This window comes from Channa argus, chromosome 14 (genome assembly GCF_033026475.1).
Source record: "Channa argus isolate prfri chromosome 14, Channa argus male v1.0, whole genome shotgun sequence".
Classification (NCBI taxonomy): Eukaryota; Metazoa; Chordata; class Actinopteri; order Anabantiformes; family Channidae; genus Channa; species Channa argus.
In genome coordinates, this window is record NC_090210.1 from 18,819,048 (window position 1) to 18,832,827 (window position 13,780).

Below are 13,780 nucleotides of genomic sequence, written 5' to 3' on the forward strand. Positions count from 1 at the left end.
TGGACACACTTCCTTCCTGTCCAATCTTTGAGAGTGCGATGAAAGTAAGTTTGCGAAAGGTTACCGAGTTCAAATATGTATATGTGGCAGAACCCCAGTGATTCCCAACCGAAGGCAGGCTAATTCTGCACAGGTTCTTTATAATAAATTATGATTTGAATAAAAATAAAATATGTAAATACTAAATGAACACCAGAGCACTATATGCTGTGACTGTGTGTTAAAAGCAGTTAGACCAGAAAGCTAGCCAAAAGTGAAGGATTATTGATTGAAATAGACAGAATCTAAATAATGGATAAAAAAGCTGATGGATAAAGAGGTGGCTGGAAGTAATGGATAAATGGCAGTAAGAATAAAAAGAATGTCTGAAATGGGCAGATAATTGTATTAGCTAAAATGCTGTAATATTTACCCCAAAACAATGAATAAAGTTGGGCTCAAAGTACTGGAAAATGATCAATAAAAAGATGACTGAAAGGACTGAAAGGTTAAAGCATTTGGTTGAAAACAAATCTTGAATGTGGTTAATTATAAGGAGGCTAATAGTTATATTTGCTACAGCTAATGTTAAAATGATCTAAATAGCTGCTGAACATTATGGATAAATGGTCCCTATATGAATTGAAAAAAATCCTAAAAGTAGCAAGAAAATAAGTAATAAAAGTTCGTATTAAAGATTCAATTGTTCAGCTAAAAGAAATGGTGAATAATTAGATTAGATGTGTGCATGTTTAGAACCGGTTGAGGAGGACTTCATTCAGACTGTGTTTATAGAGAACCGCTGAAACACACCCCTCAATCACTCACACTCCCCCCCCCCCCCCCCCCTCCCTCCCTCCTCTGCATTTAAGTGCAAACAAAGAGGTTATCTATTCATTCCCCCCATCCAATCAGAGGAGATACATTCTCACCAATTCCCATGACAGCTGTGCTCAGAGTGGCATTCATGCATTCCTGGCAACATAACTGTTGAAGCCAAGACAATACTTAAAGACCACAAAGAGACGTGTGGCTCTGTCTGTAAAGTCCTCGGGCATTGTTCGTGTACCTCTGGAGAGAAACAACAACTGGAGCCATATATCCTTGACAACCGGAGGTCATTTTGAAACTAAATGTAGACCCACGTCAATCTGCCTCCATTTTAATTAGCCGTGAAAACTGCTGGTACAAGTGAAATCGCCATGTGTGTTTATGCATGCAAAAACGATAATGCAGTGACATTGGCTGACTTTGTCATTAGCTGCTTCTCCATCCTAGTGTTTGGTGTTGCTGAGAGGAGCTACTGCTTCTGTTTGCACTTGCTGTCTCAGATTAAACTCATTTTGAACAAATATTTGCATATATTAAAGTAAGTCAGCGTTACCGATTCATCAAAGCTGGAAAAAATTGCGTGTGAGGTGATCTCTTATTTTTTTTGCCAGGTCATCTGATGAATTGCTTTTGAATGTTAAGTTTCCCTTTGATAGGACGAATGTGTGACTTTGATCACAAAGGACACATAAGGGGAACTTAGCTGGCAGTGATTTTATGAGTTGGATTTCTACATTTAGACGTGCGCTCGAGCGGAAAACTTACAGCTTTTGGGGAGAATTTGTGCAACTGTTTGGCAAATAATAATAATAATTAACCAACGATGATCACAGGAATATGATATTATTTCATTACATTCTCTGCAGAGATCCTCCATACTGAGTTTACTCTTGTTTTTAAATGTTTTCACAAAGCGTTAGTCGACATGGGTGTAATGGGTTGAAATCTGTTGTAGTTTCTGCTGTAAATTTAATTTGTTCAGTTTTGAAGCTCGAATCGACCTCAAACACGAGCAACGCCTTTGCAAAAGACAACAGACTGCACATTTCTGTTATTAAACGTGACTTTCTAATGACTAAAACACCATATGTTGTGTATAAAAACCTTTAATATGTGTTCATTTGGAGTCCCATTAATGCTTTGTAGAATAACACTCGCATTCTGAGCTAATGCTTAAGCTCAGATTGTGACAAGTACAGGGGTTGCTGTCAGTAGTTTTCTGTGCATTTGACATAAAGTCAAATATATAGGAAGAAAATGTTGAATATCATTGCACACATACAGCAGTGGGGTCTTTGGGGCCATAAACCAGAGGCCAAATCCAATAATACACCAGGGAAAAGGGCAGAGGAGCCAGTAGAATTTACTTCTACTATGTTAGAGATGCTCCTGGTGATCTTGAGCACTACTGTGATATCAGGGACTATTCATTTTTAATACCTTCAATGTGTCATGAGTTCAGTGCCTAATTATTTCACTTTACATCAACTAACTTTACTCTTTGCAGCTGGTCCACACAAAACAGACAAACAAACAAACAAACAAACAAACTAGCGCCGACAGAGCCCCCCACCCCACTCCACTCATGTCCTCTGTCTCCCAGACGGAGCTCACACCTGCCCTCTACCGGACAGACCGCGCGAGCGCCGCCGCCGCTCTCCTGGAGCTGCCGGACCACTCAATCCACGCGTAAATCAGGACTCACTCACACGTTCCTCCTCCAAGTGTGGAGCAAGCCGGCGAGGAGTGGCTGTGTCGGCGACAGTGTCCTCTCACCCACTCCCTCCGACACAGCACGCCAAGGGACGGAGGACAGGGGGGAAGACTTTAGAGATAAGCACCCCTGAAAGTATAGGCAGGATTCAAGTTGCGATACAGACAAGAAGAGTTGCCAGTTAACCCCGCGCTCGGGGGGTTAACGCTGCCACGGCGCCGCCGACATGGATAAAGTTATCAATTGCTTGTTTGCTGCGATGACCCTGCTGCTGTCCGCCCGAGGGGAAGTTTTTAAAGGTAAGGAGGATTACCTGGAGGTGTCTGCACCTACTGAAAGCATGTGCTGTCTCGGGTTGTGCCACGGTGAAGTGGACGGTGACGGCACCTGAACTCAGTTTGTCCACTGTTTTGCCCGGTAGTCCCGGCGCATCTGTAAGTGCGTTTTAATTTAAATGTGAAGCGAATGTGAAGTTTTTCCCCCCCGTTTTAGTGGCATTGTTTTGAAAATCAATTTTGCTCAAACTGGATTTGCAGTTAACTATGTCACATTTGGCGGCTCCAGCCCAGGTAGTCCTAGTAATTCATCCGTATAGTTCGTGCGCCACGAGCAGGTGCGCTGCGGGCGGGCACCCGGAGCCGCGCACCTTTCAGTGCAACTATTTCAAGTGTAACAGTGTTTGGATGTGACCTTATCTTGGAAGTTGCTTTCTAATTTGATTCACCTAAAGGGATTTCGCGCACCAAAGCGTCACCGTGCGCCGTCGGTTGTATGCGGCGAGGCGTCAAGCCAAACCAAGAACCACCGTCAGTATTTAACCGGGAACGGGTGCGAAGTTCATTTCTGATGTCCCAGTCGCCATGTGAGGATGAGCTATAGCTTCTGCAAACTATAATTCTCAGCGTGAATTATAGACCGCTTGCTACTCAGAGTTTATTTTACATCATCAAACAATTCAAATATGTGTGCGTAATGTTCAATTCCAGACCATAAACCTCTACTGTATGACACTCAGTCTATTTCCCTCTTCGCTACACGAGTCCTGCACTAAAAGAAGGAGGATGATACACTTTGAATGTCTAATTTAATTGAACTTCTAAAAAAGCCAATCAAGCCCTTAACTGTTCTGAACACATCTGTTCCCTCGGACATGCACCTCTGGTTTTGCTGAGCTGGTGTCTCAGAAAAGGGTTTGCTTTTGTCGTTTTATTCAGCATAAATTTGACGGAAATGCCGTGATTGTTGATGCAAACTTCTTCTCTCTCTTCCTATGAGATATTCATACACAGGGTTTTTTTTATTTGCAGAAAGTCTGTTCAGTGCTTCAGAATAGGAAAAAAGTTTCGGGTTAGTGTCAGACAATGATTTGACTTATTATAATAACTGTCAGTATAATGGCTCTACATTGCCCAGGGGGGACTCAACAGTTTAATGCAGCCATTAAAGGGGTCATTTGTGCTCCCTCGGCGTTGGCATTACATATGAGGAAAAGCCACATTAGCCTATATTAATGCCGATCAATGCATAGACAGTGTGAGGATAATCCATAATGCCAATAAAATTAGAAGTGCACTGGAAAACTTCAAAACCGGGTTTAGGAGACGGGGTCTCATATCCGATGTGCTGTTCTGACTCTGGGGAGCTGTTTGTGAGTTGTGATGTGTGGTTTCAGCCATGGTCAGATGCTGTGGGATTTTAAACCAGACAGCTGATGTGTTTTTCAGAGAGCCTGTTGGGGGCAGCATGGTACACACATAATCTGATACCCGGATGACGAAGTTAAGCTGCTCACAGTGGAGGACCACGAGTCAGACACATACATCAGAACTCAGATGTACGTTGGAAACCATCGCAGCCTACACTCTGACAAAATTTGTCTCAACTCTGATGCGATAGTTTAGCTCAGCTGCTAAAATTGTTGTTACTTTTAAAATATTCTTTGTGTTCCCTGTGTTTTAACAGAGGGGGCTCATTCAGAGACCTGCAGAATAACCATTTATGCAGTTTTTAATAAATAAAGTGTTTATCTTGTTGTATGAGTCCACAATTGAATTTTAGTGACTCAGAACCCTCTAACTCTGCAGCCTCAAGTCTTCTCAGTCCATTGTGGGAGGTTTATCAGTCCTGCCCATTGGCAGCCTCAGGACTGTGAGATTTATTGAAGCGGGCTGCACTGCAGGGCCCCCAGTGGTGGTGAAACCATCAATAAATGTGCTCCTAATTGCACGTGTGTGTGTGTAAATATGTAAACCAGGAAGAAATCAATGGCATGTGTTTTACTCTCCCAGGGTAGGTGACGGATTAGCCACACACGGGTGGAGAGGTAGAGGCTAAATATGAGCGTGTGCATGCGGCTTGACACATTTGTTACGGGGAATATGTGATAACAGCTCACTTGATAATTCGATCACTGAGGTAACCAGAGTACCAGTCTACTTCAGTGCACAGCATCAACGCCTTGTGACTGTGCAGCCTCAATTGGATCACAGAGAGCAGAGACCTTTGTAAGTCTTTTAATTTACACAGATCCAACTCCATAATCAGGGCCGCATCGTATCGGTTTTCATCTCCTTCCTTTGCGAACTTGTTTATGCACCTGCAGCGGCTCTTACTGCTGCGGGGAGGGATGGACTTAGCTTTAGCTCCCCGGCCTCATCCACCCCTTCAGTGTTGCTTTCACCATGCCCACTGGATGCTGTAGGTTCAGAGATAAAGCAAAAAGCAAAAAGCAAAAAAAAAAACAACAACACTATAAATCACTCGCTTGTGTATGACCAGCACTTCTGTTTTCTACATTATGAGGACAGCCTTTTTTTTTCTAGAAGGCCTGGCCTTTGATATCTATACTCTGTCTTTTGGCCGAGCGCATTAAATTCCAGGGAGCTGTGCGCTGTATGTTTACCACCTTTTTCCAGCAGCCATAAAACCTGCCTTGTTTTCTGATAGGAGTGAGCCATGTGTTGAGAATAATGCCCGCGCTCGGAGCGTGGAGCCACCGTTTGTCATTGCAGAGTGACTGCTGCTGATAGTGTCCTGCTTGACCGATCCTGATTGCCATCCAAGCTGTGACTAAAGAGTAAAACAACACATTGGCTGCTTGAAAAGATAAACAGCACTTCATTTGATGTCTGGCAATAATTTAGATAGTTTTTCACTCATTAAATATTTCTCTCGACTTTTTCTTTTTTCCTCCCAGTTGACTCAGATTTAATAGAGACTTTTCTGAAAGGTGTCCTGAAGGGTGGCAGTTTCCTTTGTGCGAGCCAGTGGAGAATGAAATTAAATATGCATGTGATTTTTTTTTCCTCTTTTTTTTTGTACGATGGCTTCAACCAATGTTGGAGGAAGGAGGGGAAAAAAAAGCTCTATTGTGATTGATGATAGTACAAAGCAGAAAGTGAGGTGTCTACAGTCTTCTGTAACTTTGCTTTTCAGACACTTTTGTTATGATGATAATGAAGGTGGTGGAAATACATGGATTTACTGAAGCTCTTCAAACAGTGCGGGTACATGTGTGACTTCCTAGAAAAGGGTCTGCTGAGTTTGTCAGCAGAGCTGTCTTAAGACTGATCATGGTTGGTAGACGCAGGAAGAGGGGGGTTCTGTGTGTCACTGAAAAAAAACGACACTTTAAAAACTTGCAGAAATTATATGGACTTAGACCGTTTGTTTGAAGTGACTCCACTGACAGTCATCGAGCGTACGTCTGCTTAACACAAATATAATCCCCACAGGAGGACCAGTATCTGGGCTATGAAATATCAATATTTCTGCATCTTAGTGCTTTTGTAGAGAGTCATATTCCTGTGCCCCCTTTTTCCCTTCGAATAGATTCTGTAACTGGCCAAACATTGACAAAATGAAATCGCATTATTTTGCAACCGTATCAAATTAAAATTTGCTTTTAGAAGCATCAGCAGCATAGGTCAAACTCTGATGTCAGTGTCTCAGCGTTTTGTCTCTAGACTGAAGCGGCATAAATGCATGTGGAAGCCACCATATAAGGGAGGTTCATCAGATATTTTCCTCGTCAGACTCATCTTGGTATAACAAAGTGTGTTGCATTCTGAGTTAGGGACACACAGTAACCCAGTATTCAGCTTCCTTAGGAAAAGTCAGCATCTGCTCTCTGGAAGTTGGCAGAAGGGCTTCTAGGAAATGCAGGAAATCGCTAACTGCAGGCGAAGATAAGGGAGGCAGAAGCACGGTTGACACACACCACGTCGCAGATTGACAATTCATGGCAGCGCAGGAGCAGCAGGCAACACAGCAAGTGTGAAGATTGATATCGCGGATGTGTCTTATTGCAACTTTTATTAGACAGGATGTCAATGCTGTACTGACAGGGTTCGTATGAATTTAAATGAAATGCTAGCCGGGTTAGTTGGGGGATTGTGCCACTTTTTAACTCACAGGCTGTTTCACCACTGCCAGTATGATTATGAAATGATCTTTAACTGATGACTTGACTTTATTCTGTAAAGTGCCCTGAGATGACTTTGTTGTGAATTAGCGCTAAATAAAGTTGAATTGAAAAAATTGAATTGATGTGAAAACAAGCTAAAAATGAATAAACATGTCATTATTGATAGACTTAGGGAGGTGATGCGAAGTGCAGGGACAATACTGCCAACTTTAATTTGTCTGTGTTTAATCCACTGAAGATGAACACTGAGGCAGCTGCAGCCCTTTTAATACGTGCGACCTGATTGTGTAACTTGATACAGTGAGTTAGCATGAATTTAACACAAGATGAGAAATATGTGTGTTTATGATGTAGTGGTGTCAATTATTCTGTATGATGTGGCGGATTGATCTGTTTCTGCCATTTGTGCCCCGATGAGGACTTTTAATAAAACTTCTCTCTTGAAGAACGTCTATTTTTGTGGTCTAATTTTTAAACTTAAACATTAATATTCAGAATTGACGCACAGTCCCCTGTACTGCAGCCGTCTTCACTTCTTGCTTATTTGGGGCTTTTTGTTTTTTTTTTTCTCTTTTGCCTTAAGTTTGGCCTTGCACAAGTGAAACATGATAATTTAGAGTGAGTCAGATGACCGGCCTGAGCGGTCAGGAACATTCCAGTGTTTGACCACAAGAAACTCTTTGGCTGTTTTAACTATTTGTTTGGTGTCTCTGTACTGCTTCATTCACTTACCAACCTAGGAGGAAATGACTATATTCATATCATGCACCCCAAATCATTTTGTTATAAAGGTTAAACCTCATATTAGAGTTGAAAGCACTTTGAAATGAAACAAAGACAGGGAGGTTAAGGTGCTGGAGTTCAGCTCGCACATAAAACGACAAACATGCCAGCGTCCAAGTGCTTCTTGGACTGCGTAGCTAGTCTGGAAATTGGTTAACTGTGGGCCTATCATAAGCACTTTCCAGCAAAAGAAAGTGAGTGAAATCTTTGAACGCAAACCTACCGGCACGGTTCATCATCCTCATATCCCTGGAGTGCCACTCCACATTCAATCATTAGCTGTTGATTTGCAAGTGATTTTATTTACATTCTTGAGAGGCAGTAATAGTTTGAAGTTCACTCTCGAGGCGGCTGACGTGGCTGCGTTATCTGGGAGCTCTGCAACGGAATGATAATTGGCCTTGAGATGTGACTGTGTGAAGGATGCTGGACAAACAGAGATGCTCTAATTATACACAGCTCCTCCTTCAAATGAAGAGGATAGAAGCTAATGAATCGCACACAGGCCAACACAGGGGCTGCCTAATGAAGAGAGAGTGAGAGACGGAGAGGGGAGCGTTTGTAAAAAAAAACAGAGAGAGAGGGGGTGTTTGTGTGCGTTAGGCATGCTGGAACAATTCTGTGATCTCGTCACCATGTCTAAAAAAAAACGCTGTGGAAAAACAACAACTTACTATGCAGCAGATCGTGTTTACACAAGTCTGCCTTCGTTGTAGGTGGCTCAGAGAGTCCAGGCACTCAGGAAAATTTCACTAATTAATGCTCCAAGGGTCTCAATTGTTATTAATGGTGACCAGGATGAGGAGGAGAAATGAGGGAAGAGCAGGAGAAGCAGTTTAAATCAGGGCATTATTGTGTGTCTGTTCAATACCAGGAAGGATGTCTGCTCAGTTGTTCTCATAACATTTTAAATTTTTTTATTTTTTTAATTTAGAAAGTTTGCTCCTGCTTGTCTGGAGAATTGCGATCAGTGACCAAAGCAGTGTAACATGGTTTTACAGTCAGATTGAGTTGACCTCGACACCAGCTGGCACATCCCTCACTGATCCTCAAAGTCTGCTGTTCAATCAGCTGGTTTATATTCACTATCTAAAAGGCAAAGGGGTTATTATGTGAAATCGATTGGCATACTGCACACTATTTTAAGTTCAGGTGAACGTATAGCACTGACCTGAAGCTCGACGTTTAATTTCAAGTCTGTCAAATAAAAGTGCCGCCACTGTCTTGACGCCCGAGTCGTGTAGTTGAAAAGGTGCAAAGTTTCTTCTGTAATTCCATAACTAAGTGAAGTTGCCGTCTTCTTGGGATAAGTGCACTTGCTAACTTGGAGGAGACTCTGTTTCATGCCAAAAAACTGTCCATTCCCGCTCCTCAAACTACTGGCCGTAGCGTTGGAGGTGGCAGTGGGACGAGGGGAGTTTCACCTTGTCTGCTGTTATTTATTAGGCTTCTGTCAAGGCTCGTGCAGTGGGAAGGTGTGCATCCCTAGGGCTCCTCTACCCCATCCGAGCCCTATGAGGATAACCGGGGGCAAAATTCTCCATTACTGTCAGTCTGAATCTGTTGCCGTCACATTAGCGCACGTCATGCAGTCATTAATGCATTAGGCCTTGTTTGAGTGCCAGTTATTTGCATTGGCTTTTACACTGTCTGTTTGCCCTTGTACTAAAAGCTGCTTTGGCTGAACCTATTGACTGTTTAACTGTTCAATAATGAAGCCATTCCTGAGGATGAATTTGGCCCCAGTGGTGCTGTTGAATAATGGTTATTAGGACATGCAGAAATAACATTATCATATCAGTATTAAACTTTTATTTACCTACTCTGCTGTGTGTTTTTAATGCAGCCTTATCCCCGTAGCACATGATCTCAACACTAACAGTTGAGGTCCTCTGCTTCTTCCTCCCAAAGCAGAATGTACCTGATTATACTCCTATCGGTCACACTCTGGCGCCTATTTGCAGGCTGTTATCTGTTTGCGGTGGAGACTCCTCGGGGAAGCATACAGCTGATAAGAGACTGTTGTTCTGTAAACAGTCCTCTGACCTCCTCAGGCTGGGCTTGGCGCTTTTTCAAATGGGAATCTTTTCTATTGGCCTTGAGCTCAAACCTCCGCGTGACTGATTCTCCAGTGGCAGGTGGGGAGACGGGGGGGTTTTAATGGCATTACTGTACTCTATGCACCACACAGGGTGGTCACTCTGGAGCTGTCTGAGCCTAAGGGTGGAGGTTCGTGCCTTCAGAAGCAGAGGGGAAGTGGGAGAATAAGAAGAAAAGATGCCTCTAAAGTCAAAGAAGCTTGTGGGAATAGAATAATCAACAAGTATTTTCCCTTATTGTCAGTTTTAACTGTTAACCAGGTGGCAAACGTCTTATCACAACATAAATTATACTCTCACTTGCACTCGCTCTTGACCTCACTGAAATCTGACATGAGTCAAGTGCACTAATAGCTCCTCTGGGGAGACACGCCTGACCGCTGGACTGTCCACTATCAGGGATGATCGGTCATCCTAGCAGACGTCGCTGGGTTCCTAACAGACTCCTTGTTTGCAGACTCGTCTGAAGCAAACAATGCGTTAAAAAATCAGTAGCCATGGGCGGTGACGCAGCGAACTGTTGTACTTAATCACTTTGGTGTTAAACACTGCTTCATCCAAACGGCTGTTGAGACACACAGCTGCAGGGCTCGTGTTAAAGACAGAGCAAACACAAAACAATATCTGGAAAAGATGATGCTTGGCTTGAAGCTTGACTCCCACCCTGTAATCAGAGTTTGCCACGCTAAAGAAATTACAGGGCACAGGAGTCATTAGAAGTGGGGGTGCAGCTCTGCATTGCAAACGGAAACAAAGTTGAAAACACGTGTTTTTGTAATAATGTACATCTGAATAAACAAACCGGTGAAAATCTGACAAGTTGATTGTAATGATAGTACGCTGCCGGCCGGGAGGATAAATCCAGTTGAATGTGATGTCTCAGACGTATTGCTATCGGGGCAGAAGAAGGAGTAATTAATGTGGAAAGCCTCTAGCGTCAGTTGGTTTTTCAGTAGTGTTATCATCAGTCCTAGTGCCTTAGCATCACATACTGTGACAAATAACACAGGATGGGACTTAAACAAGGTCAAACAGAATGGAGCAGAAACTGCTGTAATATCATAGAATAATATTAAGTGAAGCAATGTGGCTCGGTTGGATTTTTTACTCTTAAAACCGTTTGTCCAGTTGTCTTTCTGCACTCTGGAGCCCTGCAGTCTGAAAACCATTACCCGATGCCGAAGCCGCGGTTTGACAAAAATGCAAACATATCATTTCACTGTCCTACTAAGTCTTTGAGCAAGTCCCAAGGCTAAGTGAGGATTTCCCCATTGCCATTCCCAGATCTCTAAGTGGGGCATTATTCATTATAGGATCCCAGCTGAAGGTAGACTGTAGAGGCATTTATAAAGGGGGAATGAAAAAAGCCTGAGCGACTAGATTCACACCAAAGCCGTGGCTTTTTACAGTTTCCCTGTTTTTTCCCCCCCCCCACATAGGGTTTGTTTAAACACATGTATTTATTTTCTCTCACATTGGTTCCTACACTTTTAATTTGTAAAGGGTGAGGGAAGGTACCCTTTATTCAGGAACAAAGGCCTGTTCTTTGAAGGTCATCTCTGTCTCTTACTTCATTGCTTATCATACTTAGTGTTAGTGGAGGACATCTAATGTTATTCCCCACTTTTTTTACAAATTGTTAGACTCAGTTGTCTTAGGTAAGAGCCAGCAATGTAACGGTTCTGAAACCAAGACCATGCTGGGATGGAAAATTGAAACCTGCATGTTATTAGTGGATCCTGGAAATCAGATGTTTCCTCTGTTCTTGTGGTTGGACAAAAACACGGGAACTTAAGCTCAGCTGTAGGTCACAGCATGCACTGCGAGGCGCTCAGGGACTTGTACGGTGTGTAGGCCATGTGTGTTTCACTCAGAGCGCAAAAGGGCAAAATGGCGGTAATTAAAAACAAAACTAAAACTGAGATCTGAGCCAGAAATCAAAGTCTGAGCTGAACTTTACACTGCTTCTTATTCACCTATTCGCACTCACAATAACAATAACACATCGATGGGGGAGCTGCTATCCAGCTGGCCAACACTCACCCAGAGCAACAAAGTTGAGGTTCAGTGTCTTGCTCAAGGACACTTTGACATGTCACCGGAGGAGCCAGGGATCGAACCAACTACTGCGTGTATGGACGAGGGGACGACCGCTGTACAATCCTGCTCCACTGTCGCCCACTGTGCCTTTGGCTACTTGCTATACCATAACTTTCTGTAACTGAGTCCAATTACAAGCAATATAATAAATTAACATTTGTTGTGAAATGATAAATGTCAGTCGTTTACCTGCCGTGGATAATTAGCAGAGCTAATGTCTCGTTTCATCAGTTCCATTTGTGCACAAAATAGCCATTATGGTTGGTAATAGCTTTAAATATCACAGTTCAACAGTAGAAATAAACACATTTTCAGGCAGAATCCAGGACTTATGGCTTTAAGTCATATGAAAACTTGACATTTGATCCCTCACCCAACGGAAACTTTGATGCTAACTGGTTTGGTCTTAAAATTGATGAGTGTGAAGTCTTAAAGTTTGGTGTTTGGCGTAATCCAGGTTGGCCCTTTAGCAGAGACCTGTGCACTTCTTCTCTGGAGCAGCTCCCCTACCTCATTCGGCTGCTGAGAATCGGCAGCAACATCAAAAGGTGCACATCAGGACTTCAGTGGCCTGACGGGGCAGAAGCACACAGGTTGGCTTCAGAGGATGAATAAATTCCCTTCTTAGCCACAAGGCTAATATTCAGCAACACCTGTGTGTCTGAAAACTCCACTCCCACCTTTCGCTGGCATAACCTCAGCTGTGCTTTCTCCAGGCTGTCACAATAGCATGGCTGGAATGCTGGGATGACAGGAATGTAGAGAGGAAATACAGTTGTACTGTACAGTAAGCTGTTGTGAAACGTGACTCAGACATTCTGAGAAACGTTTGAACGTGGCGAAAGGGTGGGAATCACACCTCACCACTTGTTTGCTCCACACAGCCAATCATGTAAACCATCATTTTCTGAACAGTGTCTCCACAAGATCCTTTCAGTAGCTGATGAATGGCTTTTGAGATCACAACACATTATCTTCATCAGCAGCTGGACTTTCATAGAATGTAGACATTAACACGTTTGTCAGCTTTTACTCATGCACATTGACTCACCATGTACGATTGGCTAATTCTGAATTTAACCCTCAAAATTTCTATTATTTGCAGAACATTCTTGTGTGCATGCTTGTGTACATCAGTATTTATGAAAATGCAGGTATCATAATTGACAAACGATAGTCACGTCCACAACCAAATGCAAAATACTGCTGCTCTTCATACTAAACTGAATCTTCTTCCCCTCTCCCCATCATTCTGCATTTCACCCTTCAGCCTTCATTTCTATAATTATCTGAACAAAAGAAGCTCAATCGTTGACAGAGAGACTGTGTCCAAGCATGGGTGTGCGTATACGCATTTGTGCATGAAAACACAGTGTGTGTTTACTGTGAAACCGTCTCTTCACAGTGGCCAATTTTCACTTAAATGTGTGTTGTGGTGCGTGGCCAAGCTGTACCTTGTGTGTGTTTGTGCGCACGTGCGTGTACACGCTGCGTCTTCCTCCTCGTCCCTGTGTGTCAGGTAGCGGAACCATCTCAGGCTTATTATCAGGGACGTGACAGAAGGTGGCAGGCAGCAGTGCCGATGCCTTAATGAAACCTGGGCCCCGGCTAATTGGTGACACCGTGGCGAGAGGGGATGAGAGACGCAGTAACCAGACGGAGAGGACGAAAGGAGGGGACAGCGATTCCGGCCCTCACACCAGTGAATTAAACCCGTCATGTTCATTTGTAGAACACACAGTCACAGGGAACACCTACACACTTCTTATCAAAATCCTGCAAATGCAAAACTCCCCGCTGGTTGACTAAAGAAAGGGGCCAAAAAACACATTTTCTACTCAACAGCTG

The 13,780-nt window shown here is 43.2% G+C and overlaps 1 protein-coding gene across 7 annotated transcripts in view; it reads left to right on the plus strand.

The window, feature by feature from the left end:
- Positions 1-2,473: 2,473 nt before the first annotated feature.
- Positions 2,474-13,780, plus strand: part of LOC137098565 (receptor-type tyrosine-protein phosphatase mu-like) — a 147,160-nt gene continuing 135,853 nt past the window's right edge. For 4 of the 7 annotated variants that reach the window (XM_067474920.1, XM_067474918.1, XM_067474921.1 and 1 more), the window contains exon 1: positions 2,474-2,823. In XM_067474920.1, coding sequence (XP_067331021.1) covers positions 2,751-2,823 — 73 coding nt within the window. In that variant the 5' untranslated portion in view covers positions 2,474-2,750. The remainder of the gene's footprint in view (positions 2,824-13,780) is intronic. The other 3 variants (XM_067474916.1, XM_067474922.1, XM_067474923.1) reach the window with 1 other exon arrangement.